This window comes from Hetaerina americana, unplaced genomic scaffold, assembly GCF_022747635.1.
Source record: "Hetaerina americana unplaced genomic scaffold, ioHetAmer1.1.p SCAF_5, whole genome shotgun sequence".
Classification (NCBI taxonomy): Eukaryota; Metazoa; Arthropoda; class Insecta; order Odonata; family Calopterygidae; genus Hetaerina; species Hetaerina americana.
This window is the reverse complement of record NW_027287095.1, coordinates 46,463,211-46,489,427: the sequence shown is the minus strand read 5'-3', so window position 1 is coordinate 46,489,427 and position 26,217 is coordinate 46,463,211. Positions and strand designations below refer to the sequence as shown.

The 26,217-nt window shown below is 35.6% G+C and overlaps 1 protein-coding gene across 1 annotated transcript in view; it reads right to left on the bottom strand.

The window, feature by feature from the left end:
* Positions 1-7,867: 7,867 nt before the first annotated feature.
* LOC139694419 (lon protease homolog 2, peroxisomal-like) overlaps positions 7,868-26,217 on the bottom strand; it is a 54,229-nt gene continuing 35,879 nt past the window's right edge. Inside the window, exons 11-18 of the mRNA XM_071592960.1 lie at positions 25,618-25,710; positions 24,616-24,724; positions 22,440-22,547; positions 20,718-20,788; positions 17,958-18,176; positions 14,983-15,189; positions 10,602-10,712; positions 7,868-9,930 (exon numbers count right to left, since the gene is read on the bottom strand). Of these exons, the coding sequence (XP_071449061.1) occupies positions 9,820-9,930; positions 10,602-10,712; positions 14,983-15,189; positions 17,958-18,176; positions 20,718-20,788; positions 22,440-22,547; positions 24,616-24,724; positions 25,618-25,710 (1,029 nt within the window). The 3' untranslated portion in view covers positions 7,868-9,819. The remainder of the gene's footprint in view (positions 9,931-10,601; positions 10,713-14,982; positions 15,190-17,957; positions 18,177-20,717; positions 20,789-22,439; positions 22,548-24,615; positions 24,725-25,617; positions 25,711-26,217) is intronic.

Here is a 26,217-nt window from a genome sequence, read left to right as displayed (position 1 = left end):
AAGACATGTCTTCTTTAGTGAATCATGGGAAATTTTACGCGGGAACATTTGGTCACAGAAGATTTTCTGCAATTGAAATCGCCACACAAGTAATTCCGACTTTTGCCGCATAGATGCCGCGCTAGTGCGTTGTTCTGTCTACATTATTTGTAGGAATAAATGCATCTCATTTATTTGTTCAGGTTTTAAATTGTCGTGGGTCATTCTTACCTAATTAATAAAACTCGTATGGCATATCTTCAATAGCATGACCTATGAGGAATAAGGTGTTGCTGTGGCTGGTTAATTTCAAAATCATGAAACTATCCGAATAGCTATGCATTCCTTGTATAATTATGTACGAAGGCTTCAGAATAAGTATTGATTTTTCCGCTATCAAACGTTTCCCTTCGGTAGAAGAGGCCATCTAGTGATAGAAAGCCGGTGATATGCGGCTCCTAGCAAGAGAGGGGGGTGAAAATAAAGTATTGGAGGCAGGTTGGTAATCTGAAGGAAAAATATATTTTCAATGACGCCTACTTTCCCAGTTTCACTAATTCTTTTTAGTCCACCTGAGAAGTATCTTCTTTATATTAGGCATCACATTAGTCTTTCATCTATGGGTAGATTTTATAGTTATTGACTTAGAGGCCTCAGGAACAAATTTAGCCAGCTTGGTATTCCCAATGGAAGTTTATATTCTATGGGGCTTGGTGAAGTAGGCTTTACCCTCACATCTAATACCAACCTTTGATCATGCTCCATTGTGATACTGTTTTATTATTTGATCCGCTTGCTCCTCTGGTAAAATGCCAATTGATTACATAGATATTACATAAGCTAGTGTATCCTTGGGTATGCAGATGTGGAAACATTCATGTCTGTCCTCCCTTGTACCTAAGGTTCACTTGGGAGATTTCATCCATGCTTTCAAGTGGCAATAATAGTATGTAAAATAGGTGTTTCACTGCTTAAACTCTGAAAGACAGAAAAACTACCAGTAAGGTACACAATATATCACATTATACCCTACCTTCCAGGGATAAGGTTGGGACCAGTGTCCATTTGCGGTATTGTGTGTTAACAGTTGTTTCCATTTCTGATAATTTAATCGCTGCCAATACCAGTCGTGTGGCCATGATGACATGGTCAATGAAGGGAACAATTATGCTTATACTTTGTGACCCCCAAATCTTGTGAATCCTCTCATCAGTCATATGCTAGAAGTAGGTATATGATGGGGTGTCATTTTTAAGTAGTTATTGCTTAGGAATAACTGAGATATCGGGATAAAATTTATTTTGCATATATATTGATCAATATATACATAATGTTATAAAATGCAGCTATTAATGTTAATTTGCTTTATTCCAGGAAGTCATAAATTTAAGTAATTACAGTGTGGAAAAGATAAAGGCTTGTAGTGTAATTATGTTCCTTCATTGGAAAGGTTACAATGCCCAGCAAATCCACAGTGAAATGATGGCTGTTTATGGAAATGAAAGCCCATCATATGACACAGTTGTGAGGTGGAAAAGGATTTTCAAACTGGCCTCATGTCCCTCACAGATGATCCAAAATTTGGAAGAGCATCACTCACAGAAGATGTTGCTACAGTGAAGAAAAAGATAGTATTTAGGGGAGGTAACTGACAGCTAAGGTCATTTGCGCCATTAAGGATGGAAAGGATAGAGAGAAACCTTGCATCAGAATTAGCCTACTCTTAACGAAAGGCACCAAGGGGTCCACAGCTTTACATCTCATCCAACAGATGGTGTACTCACTCAAAGTGCCCTCCACGAAGCACCTAAAGTAAGGATCGAGATGCCACTGAAAAATATTCGATGGCACTGGGATTCGAACCCAGGCCCTCTGGGTGGGAAGCCAGTACAATAGCCACCGCACCATCTTGATTGGTCTTCTGGCACCAATTAATGAATCTTGGATCTGTCAATATGATCCAGAGACAAAAAAGATGGGCATGGAGTGGAAGCACAAGGACTCACCTCACCTGAGAAGGCTAAGGTGCAGAAGTCTTTTTTGGGATTATGATGGAATCATCATAACAGACTAGCTGGAGAAGGGTCAGACCATCACTGGTGCCCATTATTCTCCACTGCTGAGCAAATGGCGTGATGCTCTGGAAAAGAAACACTGTAGTATGCTCACCAAAATCATACCCCTTCCTGCCAACAATATGCCTGCTCACTCATCTCAAGGTGCGGTTAAGGAATCAAAGTGACGTGGCTTTGAAATTTTGTCACATCCTCCCTACTCTCCTAATGTCATCCCAAGCAACTTTTCCTTAAACCTAGAACCCAAAAAACCATTGTGAGACCACATATTTGGCAGCACAAATTACATCATACCAGAGGTAGAAAAACGGTTTTTGATGCAGTCTGCTGAGTTCTATAATGACGGCCCTTGAAAGGTCAAGAAACTCTGGGAGATATAAACTTGTATGCATAATACTGGATGGTGACTACATGGATAAGTCTTAAGAATAATAAATAAAAATTTGGTTTCTATCTTAATTATTTTGTAGTAATAATTAAAACTCTATGATGCCCCTCGTATGTATATATTGTTAAAAATTCCTTATTGAACCTTGGCTCCATTCAGTAAAGTGAAGGTGACTTTTTAATAGTTAGTTCCAACAAATTTTGGAAGAAAATGGTTTTTAAATGAAAAATCTATATTATGCTTAAAACTTGTCGTAATATTTCCAGAAAGAAATGAATTCAAGGAAAAATCTTATTTAATTAAATTAATTGTAAAAATGGTAGCAAACATTCATGAAATTCATCATAAGATAATTATTCTTTTGTATTTCTTGATTCAGATCCGCATCCTCTCACATTTTTAGGGATCCATTATTTTTTGGAACTTCATTTTCCATTGAACTGTTTTCCCATACTTTGTAAGTTTGCAAAACCATTTAGGCTATTGAATGCTCAAATTTAGTCAGAGTTTTATTGCATATCAAACTTGCAGTTAATGCATGGGTAACAGGTTCCAGCTCATACAAATCCCAGGAAAATATATGATGACATCTATTTATGCCCTCCCATGGACTATAACCTTGACATGGTGGAAGAGCTTGTGCATTCCGATGGCCCCTACAGCTGTGCTGGCAGGAGTCATGATAATTGCTCCTGGTAGAAGTACCCATGCCAGAAAGGTTAGGAGCCAGACATAAGGTAGTCCATGTGGCATCTGTTCCTCAGTGAGGTGGCTGCAAATGTTTCTGACCCCATTGGGGCAGCCATTGAGTGATGATGGCACATTAAAAACACTATTGAGGAGGGCAATGAAAAACCATCTCAGTTATTATTTCCAAAACCTTATGATGACATTATAGGGAATATAAGTCCTGGCAATTATGGGACTTGGCCAAATTGGCCATCTGTTGTGTCCAGAAGTGGAAGAGGCAAGGCTTCCACAGTCATCATCTCACGAAAACCTTGCAAAACAAATGGACAGCAGCAGAACAAAAAAAGCAGAGAAAGAAGACCAAATAAGTTTAATTAGGAACTTGGAATGTTAGGACAATATTGAGGAGAGGAAAATTAGAGTATATAAACCAAGCGATGCGAAGAGGAAATAGGGATATTTTAGGTCTATGCAAGGTGAGGTGGTAGGATAGCAGGGATCACGAGGGTTATTAGCATAGAATAATATTAAGGGGAGGGGAAGAGAGCCAACGAGGGGTTGCTATAATGTTGAATAAAATGGTAGCAAGAAGCGTAGTCAACATAGAGCAAGTAACAGATAGAATGATACTAGTACAGATAAAAGCAGAACCGACAAACTTAGTCATTGTTCAGGTATTCTTGCCACCAAGCGGAAGGAGGAATAAGTCGATAGGATAAAAGACCAGTTACAGGAAACCATCCTGGAGGTTCCTGTACAAAAACATTTGATAAAGATGAGGGATTGGAATGTGATGGTAGGCAAAGGAAGAGATAGTGATGAGGTGGGGGACTATGGTTTAGGTACAAGGAATGACTGCTGGAGGAAAGTAATTGAATTCTGTAGGAGACAGGAGTTTCTCATCACCAAAACTTGGTTTACACACCACCAAAGCCATTGATATACATAAAAATACCAGATGACTCAGAAAGGTATCATTTATATTGTATTATGGTTGGGCACAGGTTTAGGAACAGTAACATCAGTTTGCACTGCTTTCCAGAAGCAGATGTGAACTCTAATCACAATTTAGTTGCCATGCAGTGTAGCGTGTTCATTTCAAAAAGATAAGGCAAGGATGGCGGATAGGAAATGGGATGAAAAAGCATTAATTGGATTGACAAGGTAGGATTATCAGAAGGCTGTAGAGAAAATCATCAATGAGGGAAAAGAGCTGAGTACTACCAAGGAAAATAGGAAATATATCAAAAAAGGAATATTGAAAGCTGCATAAGAAACTATTGGAACGGAAAGGTTAACAAATGAGGAAGTGCTAGGTGTGGTGCATGAGGAGAGGGGATTGTTTGCAGAAATCATAAGGAGGCAGGAAAAATGGTTTAAAAGCATATTGATCAGCACTGGGATGTTGAAGACCGGAATAGGGGGAGAATGTTAGGCAAACAAGGAAAGGGCAGGAATAGGATAGGGATGTTGGATGGGATGAAGAGATGAAGGAAGTTCAAAGAGATGAAGAGGGATTTCTTGCAGTGTAGGATGTTAGGTTGCATTTTGTTAGGATCAACAAAATATTTATTTTGCAGTTGTGACCATGCAAAACCTACCTTACGCGCTAGATTACCTTAAAAAATCTATATATAAATGTTAAAAGCAGTCTTTACTTCTATAATTTACGTTAATTTGTTTTAAAATATTAGACTAGGTAGTTCTACTTGTAGTCATTGTAGAAATCAAAGTGAAGGCACTAGTTTGGCATAAAAGTTAATTTGTAGTTATCATGCACAATCACCTGTTAGAACCTCCGCTTTATATTTTGAGCCATGAAAATATTAAGTGCTTTAGGCGCCATCTGACGTTTTTATATGATAGGTTGACCCTTTTAACGCTAGCATTTTCAAAACATTTCGTTTGATCATAACGTGTGTTGTTTATAGTGGCTCAAAAATTTTGTCTCAGCGAAAAATTGGGATTAAATCGTGAAAACTTTCGCTCGATGAATTTTTATGACTTTCAACGTGGATTATCAAGACAGAAGTGCACCGATCATCGACAGAAGGAGTGGATCGATCAACTTACTTCCACTTTAGTAGATGAAGCCCCATACTTTGCCACTCTGAAACGCCGGTATAATGAATTCCATCATAGCCGCCGTTCGCTTAGCGACGAAAGTAGTGAAGGTAATCCAAAATCAGTTGTTGAGCCAGATAACATTGATTATGAGCAGGAACTAGTAGAGGAAGATCGTCGTGTGACTTATTGTGAGATTGAGGCATCCTTGGGGATTAGTATGATGAGCATCAATAAGATATTGTATGACCCTAAAGCTGTGACAAAAATGGCCTGCGTTGGATCCCATATAATTCGACAAAAGCTCTTAAAGATGCTCGTGTCAATTTGTACCAAAAAATGCTCAACAAATACAATCGCGGTGTATGAAAGCTGTGGATGACATCTACACAGGTGACGAATCTTAGATCTATGTGTAGGAGCCCGAAACAAAACAGCAATTCTCTGTATGGGTCTTCCAAGGAGAGCCAAATCCGACAAGAGTGATTCGTCTACGACGCACATCGAAGCAAGTGATCGCCTGTTTCTTCGGAATAACTGGTCATGTGGCAACCGTACCATTAGAGAAACGTAGAATCGTGAATTCTTAATGGTACACGAGCATTTGTTTTCCAGAAGTGTTTGGTGAAATACGGGAACAGAAGCGGTAACGAAAGATCATTCTTCATTATGACAATGCAATCTCTCACAGATCGGCTGAAACAATTACTTGACTGACTGGCCAAAACGTCGAATTGATGGGTCATCCTCCGTAGAGCCCTGATTTAGCACCAAATGACGTCTTTTTATTCCCGTTTATCAAGAAAAAATTGCGTGGCTAACGTTTTCCGGTGCCTGAAGAAGCCGTTTATGCATTCAAAAACCATGTGTTGGAGGTGCCTCAATCGGAGTTGAGAAAGTTACGAAAATAGTTCCGAGCACATGAAAAAGAGAATTGATGAGAATACTTCGAGAAACAATAGAGCCATTTTCGACAATGAATTAGTCTTCATTATTATGCTGAAAATATAAAAAGCACCCCTCATACACTCTGATTTTGTATATTAATTTGGATGAATGCATAAATATACTATCATTTAAATAGTATGGAAAGATGAGAAATAGATATTGCTTCAACCTTCTCCTAATTACTGTTTCTATCGTCTCATTTATAACTTTCATCAACTGTTTTTAAAGAATGCTCAATCCATCTTCTGTTTTGACCATTCCATTGTTCTCATTCTTGATTCCATCAACATTATTCCAGATATGCATTCCATCACAGTTAGAGCCACTCTTCCATTTTTTATGTTCCTTTCTAAAAGATATTCTTTTCAAAAAGTCCTACCTTTTGAAATCCTGTGCGCCTTTATCATTTGTTTGCTCTGCCTCTTATGCACCATTAGATTACAAGAGGCAGTGCTCATATTTCTAATTTTAAGCCTCTGCAAAACACCCAAAAAAGCTCATGAGAGTAACATAACAAAAGCCAAAAACTGAGGTGTGAAGTGATTTCTCTACATTTTTTAGTTGATTCACACTAAAAATGTAAACCCATTAATGTTACAAATTTGTCACAATGTTTTAATAAACATTTGTACCACACATTTGCCCAGAGGTGGCCTTACTGGCAAGCGGAGCATGATATTGTGGTTAAAATGTAGTTGGAGCAGTAACAATGTGATCAGCAGGAACATTTCGGTTTTGACAAGGCAGTAAATAATAACTGCGCAAAGATGAAGGGTGCAGCAAGCTTTATCTCTTATACAGGTTAAGTAAGTTAAGCCTGTAAGTTATTCATACATTCCATGGCTTTTTCTGTGAGGCTCTCGCGAATTCACAAAATCTCTCATGTGATTGTAATTGACATCCACAGGGCCTCAGCGGGGCCCTGGGCCCAGTGCTGACACATCACTTGCCACCCCCAATGGCCGGCAGTGCATCTGCCTCACACACAATGTCATAGATACTAACCCCAAAACATGATTTCTTCTGGGATACCTCATTTCCACCCTGGTGCATTTGATATTATTTTAAAACTGTTATGCTATAAAATTGATAAAGGTGGAATAAAAATACTCTGCAGCTCTTCATGTTTGTGCCATTTATGTAAATGGGTTCCTTCCCTCAACAACTTTGACATTGAACTAATGAAAGTCATTACAAAACATAAAGAACATTCTTTCTGTAAACATATAATCAACTAACCATTTAATGTGAGGTATGAGCACCGCTCACCCTCAGATTTGGCAAGTATGGGGTGGATGATTGAATGGGCAAGGTCAATGGGATCAAAAACTTCTAAGATATACATGTATCTATATATAATACCCAGTTAAGGTCATGGGCTGTTTTTTTTGCTTCAATGACCCCAGGACTATGTAGGTCCCTAAATTTCTGAGTCCATGTTCCCACCAAAACTTTCAGATGCATGCATGCTGGGGTTGAAGATTACCCCTCCCATTTTTCTAACATCAATCTGTCTACATTTTGTCTCCCTTTTAATCTTTTTTTTTCTTAATTCATTCTTCCAGTCCTATCAAGCTGATATCATGAAGTAAATTTCAACTCAACGAATAAATTATCACCAATGACAAAGACCTGTCTTCCAGTTATTTTTTTGGATACCTGATCCTGAGCTCAGGGTATATAGGTACTATCCAATAAGTAATTCTTATCTCCAGTTGCAACATTCATTTATTGAATTAGCCACATGTAAAACACCAACAAAATATGTAATACATATAGAATTAGCTACATGTAAAACACCAACAAAATATGTAACACATATAAAAGTTACATATATAAAATCACAGATATAAGATGGACTTAGAAGGAGACTCTTAGAAGAGGTCTTCTTAAAAGAAGTAGTATGCACCTTAGGCTTTGGTGACGGCTGATACTACCACAATAAAGACTTCTGAGCTCAGTATACATAGGTAATAACCAATAAGTATTAATTCCTAACTCCACTGGCCACAACCATTTATTGAATTAGCTAAATGCAGAACACCAACAAAATACCACATATAAAAGTTACATATATAAAATCACAGATATAAGATGTTTGAACTATGCACCTTAGAAGAAGACAGAAGTCTTCTTAGAGGAAGAAGTGTACACCTTAAGCTTTTGTGACAGATACTACTACAATAAAGAGAATTCTGAGCTCAGTACACATAGGTTCTCTCCAATTAGTATTAATTCTTATCTCCTGATGTAACATCCATTCATTGAATTAGCTACATGTAAAACACTAACAAAATAATATACACATTAAACTCTCGATTATACGTGTGCGGATTATCCATTTAGTGGATTATCTCTGCTACTCTCTTCCCAGCACCTTGAAATTTTATTTAAAAATTACCATCATAAAGATAAATAAATTATTTAAAACTTCAATATACTTTTACAAAAATACATGCTAGAAATGCGTTGGCTTTCTTAAAAATTTTTCATTTCACAAAATCAGAAGTTGCCAATCGTACATAATGTTTTAATTTAAACATTTTGTACTATCCGCACTTGATCCCATTACCATTTCCCAAGCAATCATTTGCCATAAGAATTCCAGATTCATCTCTACGGCGAGCAAATACCAAGTTTTACTAAGCAACAAAAGTCTTTAACTATCTATAATGCATTATTTTAATGGGTATCATAGGACGAATATGATTCTGCATTCACAATCCTTTTTTAAAATTCAACCTTCACCAGTCTTTTCATTTTATTTCATGGCTACATCATTGGATTAGCTTTCCGAGGAAAACAAGTTTTGCTCTTCACTTGATGGTACTTGTGTTCTTGTAAATTTACCATTCCACTCTTATAAAATGGCTGAAAATGGAAAAAAACATACTTTCCAAAGCTAAAAAACTTGAATTAATCACATGGAACGAAATATGAGTCTCCATACATATGCTTATATCACGACCATATTTACTGTGTATTTCGGTTATCCGTGCTTCTTCATGCATCCATTAGCACGGATAATCAAGAGTTTACTGTATGAAGTTAAATATATAAAATCACAGACAACATATGCATGAAGTATACACCATAAGCTTTGGTGACAGCTGATACTACCACAATAAAGGGACTTCCAAGCTCAGTGTACATAGGTACTATCCAATAAGTACTAATTCTTATCTCCAGTTGCAACATTCATTTATTGAATTAACTACATGTAAAACACCAACAAAATATGTAACACACATAAAAGTTACATATACAAAATCACAGATATAAGATGTCTGAAGCATGGAACTTAGAAGAAGAATTATACACCTTAAGCTTTTGTGACAGCTGATACTATCACAATAAAGAGACTTCTGAGCTCGGTATACATGGGTACTATCCAATAAGTATTCATTCTTATCTCTGGTTGCAACATTCATATATTGAATTAGCTACACGTAAAATACCAACAAAATAATACATATAAAGTTACATATATTATTTTGTGGTGTTTTACATACAGCTAAGGCAATCATAGAAAAAAAATCACAGACAAAATATGTATGAAGTATGCAACTTAGAAGAAAAAGAAGAAGACAGAACTCTTCTAAACAGAAGTGCGCACATCAAGCTTTAGTGATGGCTGGTACTACCACACTAAAGACACTTTAGTACCCAACCACATTACAACTTGCTAGTTAGAGTAATATTTTCATTACTTGAAATCCATCCACCATCAAATGCAGCTTGCAGGACATCATCCATGTTGGATACTGGGATAAAAATTAGGTCTTTCTGCAATTAAAGAAAAGCCGAATATACAAACAAAATTCAATATTCAAGAATATTGTAGTTTTAGCTCAAAAGAGGGAAGGTATCATGAGAAAAAGATTTTATCAACTAATATGCAAATTTAAACAATTTGAAAATACCAATACATGAGGTACTTATCATCATCAATGAGAGGATGATGAGGAGAGCAAACGATTGCTTAAGGGATGATCAGTTTGGGTTTAGCATGGGTAGAGGCATGCATGATAACACAACAGCAGTGAGATCTAGATTTGGTAGATAAGAAGATAGAATATAAGGGGACTGGGATGGTGCGGTGGCTAACGTACTGGCTTCCCCCCAGAGGGACCGGGTCCAAATCTTGGAGGTAAGAGATATTTTTAAGTGGTATCCTGATCCCTACTTGAGGTGCATTGTGTCGAGCATTTTGAGTGAGTACGCCGTCTGTCAGATGGGATGTTAAACCATAAATACTGCTATAACCATCCCATTGTCATGTGCAAAAATTAATATATTTATTCTTAAAATATGTATTTCAGCCAAAATACCTTTTCTTCCCAGACATACAAGAGCTTTGAGAAAATCACCGCTAAAGATGTCCCTAAAATTTGGAGGAAAATTCATGATTTCGAGGCTTGTGAGACCTCGCAGTAAACTTAATCTGGGAAACTTACCTTTACATTGTCCGGAATTTCCAAAAGAGACTTTTCACATTTCTTTGGAAAAATGATCTTCTTAAGACCTGCTCGGTGTGCAGCCAGTACTTTTTCTTTAATCCCTCCAACCTACATAGAATATATAAATCATGTTAAGAAAAATTTCAAATTTAGCTATAAAAAATATAGGCTATTGCCACTCAGTAACTATGGTCAACAACAACATTGACAAAGAAACTATCATAAAAAGATGAACTCAATGTTTTGTCTCTCTCTACCTTTGGCAACTTCTGGCCGATAGACTGTTATAAAATATATAATATTTAAAGAATACCAGAATTGATCATTTTTCAGACTATTTTGAACAAAGAATACATTTGAGAATAATTCTTTAAATTATAATTTTAATCATCATCTTTCAAAGGCGGAGCCTTGTCGTTACAGGCATTGGGCTCCCTCCATTACCATTCTTTTCATTTAATCATAGGTTGTTACTCTCATCGTACTTTTTATATCATTCATAAATATTTTTCTTGGCCTTTTCCTTCCTTTTTTCCCATTATTTTCCCTTCCATTACATATTCCAGGAAGTTGTTCTGCCTGAGACCATGTCCAACAAATTTAATTTTCCTTTTTCCATCTCTTTTATTGAATTCCTTTCCTCTTTAATTTCTCTCAATATTTCTATGTTGCTTTTCAAGTCTGTCCATCTTGTTCTTGTTGTTCTTCTCCAAATTCACATTTCCATTGCTTCCCACCAAGCCTTTTCCCTCTTTCCCAATGTCCAAGATTCAAATCCATATAACAATGTATTTTAATAGACATTTTTTCAAAGGATTTTCTACTTTCCTATTTCATGTTTTTCTTTCCTTAAAGATTCTTTTTATTTCCATATGCCTTCTTCACCCAGGCTACAGGTATTCTTCTTTTCACTGCAGAGGGGCTGTTGTCTCTTGTAATTACACTCCCAAGGCAGCAGAACTCTTTTACTTGGCTTAGCATTGATTCCTTTATCATTAAATTCACAGGAGGTTCTGTCCTGTTTCAAGAAACTATCATAGCTTTGGTTTTCTTTACATTTATTTTCAGTTTCTATTTATTCAAAGCTGTGGACAGAGTTTTGAGCATTCTACTCATATCTTTGGCTGATTCTCCCTTGGTCACAATATCATCTGCAAACCCAATGTAGTGTATCTTTCTTCCACTTATCTTTATTCCATTTGTTTTCTCCTTCATTGTCTCTATAGCTGCTTCAATATGAGTTAAATAGATATTGCAAAAGTGGACGTCCTTGCATTACCCCTTTTCTAATCTTCGCTTCTTTCTCACATCCCTAGACTTCAAAAATGTGCTTTGGTCCTGGCAGTGCTGATATATGAGCTTCCTGTCTTTGTAGTCTATTCCCTTTCTCATCATGGTTTCAAACATAAGTTTCCTATTTACAGTATCAAAGGCTTTTTCCAAATTAATGAAGGCGAGGAAAACTTTCTAGTTCATTTATAGCTTTCTCTCTAGAATCAAGCGCAGTGCTGGTATAACATCTCTCGTTCCTTTACCTTCCCAGAAGCCAAATTGATCTTCTCGCACATTTTCCTCCACCTTCTTTTTGATTCTGTTCCCTATTGTCAGTAAAACAACCTTGGAAGCATGCAACAGAATGGTAATTGTTCTGTAGTTCATGCATTCAATTGCTTTCTGTATCATAATAGTTTCACTTTTAACAAAGCCTTCAGGTATCCCCTCATTGTCATAACATTAGAGCATTATTTTAATGAGTCTTTCTTTCATTTTATTTCCATGGTTTTCCCACACCCATAGTTTTTTCAGCATTTGGCTTTTGAAGGGCATGATCAAATATCCTCTTCATGATTAGGGGCCCACTTTCTGTTCCCGCTTTCTCTCTACTTTCAATATTACTTTCTCTTATAGCTATATCTTTGCTATAGTATAGCTCCTCCATGTATTCATTCCATCGTTCACACATTTCTTCATTATCTAATAACAACCTTCCCACTTTGTTTATTATCAGAGTTAACCTTACTCTGTCGATAATGTAGAGCTTTGATGTTCTGATAAGCTATATCTTGTTTTCCTGCTTGGATACATTGTTCTTTTTCCTTCAGCCATAGTTTTTTCCACCTCTCCTTTTCTTCTCTACATTTGTTGGTTGCCTTATTCTTTACTCTCCTGTATTCTTTCATACCATTCTTTGCTCTTAGCTTATTTCTCTTCTCAATTAGATTTAAAATTTCTTCTGTCATCAAAGGTTTCCGAGTTTCAAGTTTCTTCTTACCCAGGACTTTATTAATCACTTCTATAATTCCATGTTATTTCACTCCACTTTTATTCTTTCTTCTCATTTCTCAACTATTCCATTTGAATTATACTCAAACTTCCTCCTCCTGTTTTTGCAGGGTTTTAATCATTAATTTATATTAAAAATAATAATAGGTAATTTATCAGTTAAGGTAGGTTCTGGATGAACACAATGGCCAAATAATTTCTTTCCTAACAAAACACAACCCTACATCCTACTCTACAACAAGCCCCTCTTCATCATCGTATACTTCCTTCCTCTCTTCATTATGTCCAATATCCTTATCCTAATCCTGCCCCTTACTTGTTTACCTAACATTCTCCCCTCTATCAAAGTCTTCAAAATCCCACTGCCAATCATTATACTTGGTATTCATCCTTCTCCACACCCACATTTCAAAAGCCTCCAATCTACATCTATCATCCTGCTTCAATGGACATGTTTCCGAACCATACATAGCTAGTCCATATAAAAGTTTTGATGAGCCTTTTCTTAACATCTTCACTCAACGTCCGTCAACAACTCCCTCCTCCTTGTGAAAGCCTCTTTCCCAAGTGCAATTCTTCTCCTTATGTGCCTACTACTCTAACCATTTTGGTCCAAAACACTTCCGAGATACATAAACTGTTCCATCTGCTCTAGTTTTTGCCCTCCTGCATGCATTTAAATGTTTAACTTAGCCTTTTTCCTCTGGGACACCATTTCATTGTTGTTTCATTTACATTTATTCTCATTCTATATCTATTACACTTAATTTCCAATTCACTAAGCAATGTTTGGAACCCCTTGACTGACTGACAAATTAAAGCTTGATCATCAGCAAACCTAACTGATTTTACGAATTCCCTGCTGACTTTCACTCCTATCTCCAGTTCTTCCCATGCCTCTTGAACCATTTCCTCCATATATACATTCCAGCATGGGGGGTAATGGACACTAATGTCTTACTCCACTTCTGAACACTGCCTATGAAGACTCTCCATCCCTCACTTGCACCCAAGCAGTCTAAGACATATAAAAGTCGAGAATTAGCCTCCTATTGCTCCTATCTATTCCTATTTTCTGCAATATATTCATTAGTTTTCCCAATGCACTCCATCAAATGCCTTTCAAAATCTAACCCACCAGAAAATATGTCTGGATTGTATTCTATATTTCTCTCGATAAGTGATCTCATTACTTCAATGGCATCACGCGTACCTCTTCCTTTGCTAAACCCAAACTGATCATCCTCTAAGTAATCATTTACCCTTCTCTCTATCCTTTTCTTGATGATCCTGAGAACAACTTAAGCTGCGAGAGATATCAAACTTATTGTCCTCTAGTCCTCACATGATGTGGCCTTTACCTTTTTCGGAATAGGAACTAAAACTGATCTCACAGTCTTCCGGTCAGATTCCTTCCTCATAGATGATACAAATCAGCCCATATAGCCTCTTCCTCCCACATTTTCCTAAACCTTTCAGTAATACTGCAGTAATGTTGTCTACCCCCATGGCCTTATTTGATTTCATTTCCCTTAATGCCCTTTCTCATTGTCACTCTGCCGAGACTGTCGAGTAAGCTTACACACCATGAGGATTCAAACTTTTTGGCCAAAGCTGACGCCAAACTTTGGTTCCTCAGCACTATGCTATGATCTATACCTACTTATCTGACCAATCTTCAATACTTTTCTCTTTACAAAACTTAAATACACTTTTTAAGGACAACTGACAATTGAAGCCATTAAGGAAAAATTGAATAGGTTGATTCACAATCCTGTAAGAGCCTTACCAAGACCATTTCCATTAGTGGATTGCTATTGGAAGTGGTGCATCGAGGCATGATGGATGAACTATGAAGTAGATGAACTCCACTAAGCTGCATTTACAACAACTTCTGGCAATTTCTTAAGAGCACCCATGCAATGAAGATAAGACTGAAGGCTAAATTTATTATTCAACTTCTATATACACCTAGAAGATGTATGAATGAATGACAAAAATTGCCTGTAAACATTACTTTCAATTGGCGTGAATCAATATAATTTTATTACTTCTTCACAAAGCAAGCACTTAGCATCACAAGCACCTAACTTACTGGTAAAACATCTCCATGAAGGGTCAGCTCTCCAGTCATAGCAGTTTCCTGAGCCATTGGACGACCTGCAAACAATGATACCAGTGCCACAACAATGGTGATACCAGCTGATGGACCATCTTTCCCTACAGCTCCAGCTGGGAAGTGAATGTGAACATCAGTTTGTGACATTGAGTGCCCACCACAGCTATTCATCCGAAGACCATACTGAAAGAAATGAGAACATTATTTCATAAAAGCTGTTATTCTAAGACATATTGATATGTTAATAAATTGCTTTATGATTATGATTAGTTTCAACAATGAAAAATCAGTCCAAATCCAAATATTTGATGGATCAACTTTTGAATCCTCATTTTAGTATTATCAATGGAAGCTTGTTCAATGCAAATTAAAATGTATATCATTTGTGGTATTTTGAATCCAATATCATTTTTAACTTTTTCCCCACATGCATATTTTAAGACGATAATTATAAAAATAAAAAAATTATATTATTTCAATTTAAACAATTTTTTAGAGTTTGAATGATTTTTGTTTGCTCATTTTGACATTAATCTGATGCATTTTGGATAACTATTCATGTATAATGAACAAATAGAAGTAAGAGAAATATAATAAATACTTGAATAGTGGGCAAGATGTGCTTTACATACGTGGGTTGTTGGATAAGCCCCTGGTAAGAAAATGAAAAAAAACGAAGTATTCTGGGTAGTTTTTTTAGTTTTCAACATTATCTCCCATAAATTTTATACTCTTTCACCAATTTTTCACTGACTTTTTTAAACTGTTCAAAAAGGAGGATTTCAGAAGGCCCTTTAAACAGGCATCTATGTTGGCCATGACCATTTTACTCTCTTAAGGATTTTACATGATTGATTTCAAGTGATTTGTTCAATAATGATTCATAATACTCTTCATTTATGGTTTTTCCATTAAGCAAGTGATCAATGTCGATGATTTGCAGGGCATTCCAAAAAAACATGGTCATCACATTTTTTTAAAAAGCTCGTAGATTCTGGGGGTTACATGTCACAACATGTTTTTAATTGTGGTAAGACGGTTCTCCTCTGGAAGTAGATACCAATGGGTCTTTTTAGGGAGGAGTTGCTAAAGCAAACCTATATTTGTGCACATAACAGTAGAAGAGAATGCATTGCCTAACCACAAGGCAATGAAAGGCTATCTCATGCTGCTGTATTGCACAAATACGGGATCTGTCCAATAAATACACTAACTGAGGCCATAAAAATTTTATTTTGCAAAATTTAGTCTACAATGATTTTGTCCCCTTCAAAGTACTCTCCATTTGTTGCTATGCACTTATTCCATCTTCTTTTCCACTGCTTAAAGCACCCTTTGAAGTCTTCAGCAGTTACGCTTTTTAGTTTTCTTGTAGTTTCTTGCTTTATTGTGTCTACATCTTCCCGGTGATGTTCTTTCATCACATTTTTGCATTTTGGGAATAGGAAAAAGTCACAGGGGGTGAGATCTGGCGAAAAAGGAGGATGATCAAGGATGGTGATCGAATTTTTTGCCAGAAACTGGCGAACAACCAATGCTGAATGTGCAGATGTATTGCCATGGTGAAGGATCCATCGATCATGTCAGGTTAAAATAGTGTGCACTGTTGATTTTCCTAAATTCAGTTCATCAGCTATCATTCGGGCAGTTTTTCAACGATCGGGAAGGACTAGGAACAGCACACAATCAATGTTGTCGTCAACACAGGTGGTTGAAGGTCGTCCCGACCTTGCATCATCCATGGCATCTGGTCAGCCATCTTTAATATGCTTAATCCACTTGAAAATGGATGTTTTCTTCAGAGCATTATCACAAAAAACTGCTGTCAACATTTCAGTAATTTCTTGATTACTTTTACCACACTTCACCAAAAACTTGATGTTGATTCGTTGCCCCGTGATTTCGTCAATTTTCATTTTCGTCAAACAGTAAAAACAAGGACAACAGAAACTAACATAGCTGGCACGATACGCACAGCTCAATGATCCGCCAAGCACAGATGGGTCATTGGGTCTCAGGCAACTAGCACCGCTAGTGGGCGGGGCTGTAGTTCATGTCATGGCCGCCAAATGACACCAGTTTGCTCATTTATTGCACAGACCACGCACAAGTGGAAATTTGAAAATCAAACCACTGCTTGTTCACCATTTGGAAACTCCACCAGCCTTAAAAAAGTGTTACGTCCAAAACAGCAAGCTAAATGCGATTTGGAGGTCACAGGAAACTTTTGCATCGTACCATAAGTAAAAGGCATTGCACTGATAAGGCAGTCGCGATGCATGCCATGAATTTAGTTAGCAATCATTGAGTTATATTTTTACCAAATTTTGAAGCATTGGCAAAAAAAATGTTCCTAAACAGCTTTATAAGGAATTAGGTAAGTAATATAAATAATTAATAATTTATTTTGATTCTTTTTTGCTTTTAAAAATTGCTTCATTACACAACAGATGAAAAGTTGAACGTTATCCGCAATCCTAAACCATACATAATTTTCTTTGAATAAACCTGGTACATAATTTTTTTTCAGCATGGAACACATTAAATTTTACAACATGCAAAAAGTTATATGCAAAAATGTTTGCATATAGTCTTTATGAGAAAGATACCTGAATGAATTATGCTCGTATTATGAGGTTCCACGGTAATTCATGAAATTCGACTGCCAAAGTGAAATATTTTCTCTGGTTCATAAAAATAAAATAATTTACAAAAATTTTATGTACCACCATGCATGTTATCGTAACATTTTGGCTAAAAAATGAACATTTCATTTACATGTTCAGACACAAAAATAATCAGTTTACTTGCTACTGAAGATATAAATGAGGATTACATCAATAATTTATAATGGTAGGAATACCTTAAGATTGAATGCTTGGAAATCACCACTCTGATTTGAGATTGAGGTTTTAGAGAAACAAGAGAAATATTGAAAATAGATATCATACCTGACGTGCATGAGTTCTGACCCAGTTGAGAGCAAGCTTAGCAGATTCTTTCATGATGCTACCAAGTTGACCTGTAAGAACTAATCGCCCATCTCCTTCATATTTTGTTGCTTCCACCAATAACACCTCACCACCAGAAGCATTCCATGCAAGACCAACAGCTAAACCTGCTTCATGTCCAGCACGAACCCAGGAGTAACAGGTATCATATGGAGGGGGCTAGGAATAAATAAATGAACAAGCTTATAATTAAAGCTATCAGGACATATTTCTCTAATGGGTTTCATAACTTTTTTGATTTATTATGGCAGAGTGAAAATTCAGTTTAATTTGGTTACTATACTTGAAATTTCTTTTATATGGACACATGATTCTCCACATCACCTCATGACATCGCAATTCACAAAAATATCAATATTCAAATTTTAAATACCTACGTTTATTCTAACCTTATATCTCTTCATTAAATTTTAACAGCTTTATATAATGCCATACCCACCACATAGCTCTATGAGCCTAACCATTTCTCAATCTCTCCCTCATAGATGTAAAAATTTCATCTTTTAGTACTAGCAAAATACTATTTAAAAATGTTCATGAGGCAAGCATAGTCAACTGAGTCAAAGTCAAAAAAAATTATGAAAATTGAAGAGAATTTAAAAAAAATTGCAAATGTGAAATAGGCTAAAGCTAAAAAAATGCAAAATAATCTTAGGTGCAACCTTGTGGCATTTACACAACACGTTGAAATGAAAGAGGTAACTTTGTAATTCCGCATGAACTTCATTAATATACAACCAAGGTTTCAATGTTTGTCAACCTGATGATGATGTCCAACATCATATAACCTAGACTGTGTTTTAATTAAATTTGAGTGGAATTACCAAAAATTCTTTTATTTCAATAAGTGTAACTGGTTCAATTACCATAACCAAAGAGTTCTTTAAATCAATTAAAAAGTTAAGCAAATAAAATTGAATCAATTATCCAAGCCAAACAAATACCTAAACAAATGCAAAAGTTGAGTACATAAGTAAAGCCAAGTTGGTAGCAAAAGCTAGCAAAAATCAATTAGACTAATTTCCTAGGCTACAGGGTTCTACCAGAACAAAATCCATTTTGAAAATCCTGATATTTTATTCCACATGTAGAGGTCACCATTGGCGACCAAACAAGCTTGACATATGAACTCAACAGTTATACCCTAAAAATGGTTGCAATGCTGAGAACAATAGCGGAGTATAACCGAAGAACCACGTTTATTGAATTTATCAAATTTTCAGAAATATTCAGAAATCATTTGGTATGGTACCCAAGATCGATGGTGTATGATATCGTCGCAAGGTATTATAAGTTGCAAAAGTCCTAAATGGTTTTGCAATGCCGGTGAGGAAAACTCACTCGAAGAAGTGCATTTTCAGGATGCCCGACATCATTCAATGGACTAAGGAGCTCAATATTGAGTATCCAGGAAAATTGATCTGGAAATTGCCATCGGCTGTTGGTATGAGTGTAAACACTATGCGTCAAATTTTTGAGGAGGACCTCCACTACAAGTCTTACACCATTAAAATAAGGCAGATGTTTTCCAAAGCCACTAGGACAAAGCGAGTTGAAAATTGCAACTTGCTTTTAGGTTCCTTAAAAAACAATGCTGCTGGCCACATCAGATTTTTTATCACAAAAAAAATTTTCTACTGTGGATACCAAAATCAATTGTGGGAACAACCACTGGCTCACCCATGACCCTGAAGATGTCCTTGTTGTTTCAATAACAAAATTTTCAGCGAATGTTCACGTGCTAGGAGTTGTGTACAGCGAGGGTGATGTCATGCCACCAACAAAGAGGAAAATATCAACAAAGAAGTTTATTTGTATGTTCTGACAAATATAGTGAAGTCGTGGATGGAAACTGTGTCATCTAGGGCACCATATGATTCACAACAGAACAGTGCACCAGCCCATACGAGTCCTTCGGTGCAAAACTGGTTGTCAGACAATGTCGATATGTTTTGGTCCAAAGAATTCTGGCCCCCCAACAACTCACGTTTAAATTGGTAGGACTACTATGTGTGAGGTGTGGTCGAAAGGGTCACCAAGTCCAGACATCCAAACATTGCATTACTGAGAGCTATTATTGAAATGACATTCTCCGATATGGACTGTGGCTTGTTAAAATGGGCCTGCAAATACTCCAGACCAAGACTGGTGGACATCATTCAAGCATATTGGGGGATACATTGAATAAATTTGTCGTTTATGACCATGAAAAAAAATTTAGTACCAAAAATGCTGATAACATTTTCATTTTTGTAACAAAAAATGTTTTGAAAAATTGTTTAATTTGTCTGGATTTTTGCAGTGCACCCTGCATATGCCTTCCCAAGGAACTTCAATTTTATTTCTTCAATTTAGAAAATTGTAATTCAGCAGGCAGGTAATCAATTTAAAACTAATTTTTAATTTTAAGTTACTTTTGATGAGTGGTTTTTAAAAATAATCTCTCCAATTTGACCCAAATGTAAGTATATGTACAAAACCCTATGACCCTGGCCAGGGACTGCTCATAATTAAAGAGCAAAACATTTTTCCATTATATAAGATTGAAATAAAACAGTTTTAATGTAAACAACTATTTTTCATGTATTGCACATAGAATAATTTTAAAAAACAAATACCTTTGGATTCATTCTATTGTATTCTATAGCCAGAGAAAGTTCCATTTTAGCTCCAAAATTTAGTATATTTAATGGTACTTACCCCCAAAATATCCTCCAAAGCAGCTTCATCTAAAACCATTGGGGCATCTTTTCCATCAGTATCTCCATCTCCTGAAAAACATTTGCAGATTTCAAGTTATGAATTATTCAAATTCATGTTGGTATGCAAAATCTCACAACACTTCATTCTTCCACTCAAACTATAGCACCACAGTAATGACATAGGAACTGTGCCAGACTATTGTCCACTTCATGGACATATTAACATTACTGCTATCTCTCATCTTTTTCAAGAGCATGAGTTTAAAACAATGTCAAAAAAGTTAATTTTATGAAGACTGATAACACAGGTAACTGTTTTGGAAACGTGAATTTTTTAACTCTAGCACATAGCGATGGAAATACCAGGAAAACTGAAAATGAAATCATGTAAATAACAGGTTCCACATATGTTGGAAAAATAGATATTTCATGGGATGTGATGAAAATGTTGTAATTTATGGTAAAACATAAATTCCAATAATGCAAACATGGTGCTTTAACAGTATTGGAAACCATGAAATCTAATTTTTTGGACAGTCAAATTCCTGGGCTTTACTTATTGGAGGGTTTCGATTGGACCACTCACTTTATGCATCTTCCCAATAAACTCTGTACAGGAATTTACATGCTAAGAAAGTTAATGCAAATAACCACTACTAACACCATAAAAATGGTTTACAATGCCAATATTCATTCACATTTCTCATATGGCAGTCTTCTGAGCGTGATTCAAGGGCTGTCTCTTAGAGTATTCTCCTAACAAAAATGATTAAAATAATTTTTGGAATATCCATTAGATCTCCAGGTAGACCATTATTTGAGCATCTTGAAATCTTTACTCTCCCTATTATATATACCTTAAACTACTGTTTATGTAAAAAAATTTCTTTGTTCTTGATAAACACTACTTTCCATAATTACATGACCCGAGGCAGAGAGAATAGCCAAAACCAAGAGAATAGCCTAAATGGTCAAAACCTAACTAATTCCATTTAATGTCCTCACCGTTGTGCTTCCTAAATTTACAATACTCTTCCAAAGTTAATTTAATCTATTATTTTCCCTGTAACCGTTTAAAAGAAAAGTGTGTTAACTGTTATAAAGCTGGATTACAGTGTGAATGTGTCATTTGATGGTGAACTCAAAATGTGAACCTCAAGCTATCAATATCTGAAATATTGCTTATTATCTCCTTGTACCTGTGTTTATTTTCATATTTCCTGTATTTTCCATTTATGCCAATGAAAATAGTTCAACAATGAGGAATATCATAGAGGAGTTCTATGTCTTTTGAACATTCAAACAATAAGAAATAAATACTTTTTTTAACTATGTCAATGTGTTGTTACCTTTAACTAAATCATGGCTAGCATTTTCCTCAATTATTTTATGGCATTATTTTAAATTCTACCATAAGAATATTAATATTTTTTAATATTTTACTGAATACTGTGTGTTAATGGCCTTATTTGAGAATTTTTTCACCTTGGGAAGAGTATAAGAAACATTCAAGGTAATTTCACAGTTTATTACGAAGTTGCAACTTAAATTTCAAAGTTCAGCTTGATCAGCTTGAAGTTAAGGTAATCAGGATTGCATACTTGCTGTTACTTCTGGGTGAATAAAGATTTAAGGATGCTTCAAATTTATATCGCAATTTTACCAAAACCATAAAAGAAGCCATAAAACAAGAGAACACATTCAACACTATGAAACACACCTTGCCTAAGTGATTGCCCTTCTGCCACCTTAACTGCAACTGCTCGACAGAGAGCTCCAAGTTTCCTTTCCAAGGTTCTTACTCCAGCCTCACGAGTATATTGGGTGACTGAAACGAAAATCGAGTAGCAAATAGTGAGAACATGTCTATTAGAAATTGAATCACACCAATCAACATAACATAAAAAGTTTAACTAATAATGAAATCACATATATGAGCACTAGATTTTACAAATATGAATCACTTAAGTATCAATCTTAGCAATGAGAGGAGTTCTATATTTAATGATTTATTTTTAAATTTATTCATTTAGCATTAGTCCAAAAACAGCACTTTTTGGCCTTATCAGACTATTAACAATGATAATAATAGCCAAACTAAGACACACCCAAGCCCTGGGTAGAGAAAAACTCAACCAGGCAGGAATTGAACCTAAGGCCTTTGGTTTGACAGATGAGAATTTTAACCCCACTGCCGCGGTTCATTTTTTTTTGTCAGATAGAGTGGCACCTTGTACAACAAGCATTATCAGCTCCATGATCTCTCTCATGAAGTGAAACACTCATTCAGCAAAACATCTTTTTACCAATAAATTAATGTAAAATACTGTAGTTCATTGTAATGTTTCATGCTAAAAAACATTATGCACAAGGTTTATTCAAATAAAATTGTGCATACATTGTTTAGGATCATGGATCATGTTTACATTTTCTTCTATTTCAGAATGAAGCAACTGAGAATGCAAACTATGTGTAAAATAGAAAAAATTGAAATAAGGTGTTAATTATATAACCCAATAAGGTAGGTTTTGGATGGACACAACTAGCAAATAAATATTTTGTTGATCCTGACAAAATGCAACCTAACATCCTACACTATAAGGAATCCCTCTTCATCTCTTGGATATTCCTTCAAGGTCAATTTTAAAACTATGCACTAAATATTATTAAACTTGGCACAGAAAAATCATAATAATATTTTTGAACACAAGTATGAAAAAATGTCTGATCACTAGCGGCCCTAAGATGCCAGCAGAATGAGTGCTCGAGACAAACTGCAGGGGCAGATGGGCAATGAATCCTGGAATACCCCTTTCCTTAGCACTCTTTATGCGAAAAGTGGCTCTTTGGATGAGTTGCTTTCTGGACCAATATTTTGCTTGTCATGCAAATTACTCACTGTACGAGATGCTTGTTAAGCGAGGTTCAATTATATTTGTTTCATAACATAACTCATTTGAAGGTACAATTTTCTATAAAGTAATTTTTTCTCCAATCTAGTGAACAAGAAACCATATTCTTTTGCTTTAGGGGAATCATTGAGGTTACAAGTAATGATACTTTTATGGCATATTTGTTTGATGATCTTCATTCAAACTTGATCCAAATCCTTTATTCTATTACAACATAAACTTACATAAAAACCTTTCCTTATGTACATGAAATCACAAATAAAACTAATGACTAGTAGATCAGAAAATAGAAAATATTTTAAATATAAATAATTTATAAGGTTGGGAAAAATCTTTTTCAATATACAGTTTATGCAAAGATATTAATTTGAAATGTCAGAGGTCCATACATAAGCGACTTACGAACAATATTTTGGGCTCCGTTCTTGGGCTGTAAAGTAATGTCATTTTATCTATCTATTATAAAAGAAGCCGAAATGACATAGCAAACATACAATTTAACTTTTATGGTATATTAAGAAGAAAGCTGCTGGATGCCACATGCATTTGGTAAAAAACAATAAAAATGCACACTTAATGGCAAAATAGAATTGGCAAATAGTGGACTTTTGTTCACTAACCGCACTACGAAAATCAGCATAACTAATACTTTCAGAGCTAGTACCTTTCTCAATGATTTACCCAACCATCATACACTATTTTTGTCAACTCCTACTACATCTGGTGAAATGGGTTGGGTGGCTAGCGGCGCTTCATACAATTGTAATAAGATCATCTTTTATATAAGTGACAGAAAGGCACATGGAGCCAACACAATGCAAGTGTTCAATATATTGTTTGAGTGCTCTTATAGGTAATACTCTTCTTATCTTATATTTCCCCAAACCATCATTATATCTTCCTCTTTTAAAAATATAATTAATTTACTGAAGTCAAGCACAACAGTATAATAGGGCTAATAGAACTAATATCAAATGCACTCACTGAGAAATTTGATACTCTCTTCTGGTAGGCTCATCACCTCCTCAGTCATTCCATGCTCCTCCAGCTGCTTGGGAAGCAGATGTCTCATTGCAATATGAAGTTTTTCTTCCTGTAAGAATTTCCACACAAGTTTTAATATAATATTGGCTGCAAATATATTCACATAGAGGTAGGGCCATGATAAAATTGGTTACAAAGAATAGAATAAAAATTTAATCTTCATATTGAGGGTTATCAGGATTTGAGAATAGCGACTTTCGTCATGCAAAAATGGGAAAACCATATTTTTAAGAAGCATACCTCCCAACCACAGTTCCTATTCTTCTATGAAGTTCTCGGGCAAAATGCAAAAAGTCATTCATTAAGAGTGTCATTCTCATGATCAATATTTTTCAACACATTAATGCCCATGTAAGATAGGAAAAAGCAAGCATCAACTACTTCTGATCTGAAGAAGCTGGCGGCAATGCTGGTGAAACACATGTGGAAGAAATCCAGGAAGAGTTGGAAATCAAGCTAAGACCCAAGCAAGCTCTCTCGCATTCATCAAATGAAAATTTTCCAAATGTGGTATAGTTCAGTGAAGAAAAGAAGTCAAAAGCTCACAGAGGGCAAATACATGGGAATTTGAGGCATACCTATTTCTACACCAGAGGCATCTACCCACAATGTATTAGGTGATGCTGCAGCCTGTGTCACCTAAAATTTCATCAGGTAAGCACAATTAACTCATATTGATTGAGTTGGGTCACTTGCTACACGATATACTACTACGGCAAGCAGATGCAGGGCTCTTCCACACAAAATTCACATGAATGAGACAATAATGACAATTAAATTGAATGGAAATAACACCAAACAATATAATTTGAATTAAAAATTAAATGTTTTATGTTTCTTTAATAATAAATTTCAATACCCATATTGCAGTTTAAATATTAATAATGCTTATTTTTTCACATCAAGACCGAGAACAGACTCCATTGACTTTATAAAACTTACGTGTGTGTAACCTGGAAGACGAATCACTTCCATACGATCTAGAAGAGGAGCAGGAATAGAGTCCAGACTATTGGCAGTGGCTATGAACATAACCTGCAAAAACAAAATTTTTTTTGAAGTACAAAATGACAACTACAGAGACCTTGAAGATTTCAACCAATAAGAGTCGCCAACTAGTACTGACTAACTATCACCTAGGAATATGTCAATTGATGCATACTTGCAATGGGAGTATTGAAGTGAAAGTTCTTATGTGACAAACCTAAATTAATTTAATACATAATCAACTATGAACGTTTTACTTAACTGCAAACCTGACTTCAAGGACAATCATTACCTCAGGCATATTTCTTCTCACTTAAAGAATGTATTCATAATTACCGCAACATTTATTTTTTAATGCATATAGATTTTTAATAATTTTGGTTTCAACTTAATCCACATCTTCTTTCATATTCAAACACTATCTCTAAAGATATTAAGATAGACATAATACATGCAACATCTCCTAATATAACAGTTCATAGGTAGAGGTGAAAGTATTAATTAGAAAAGATTTGCATGGTATACAGTTTAACTAATAGATTATTGTCATTACAT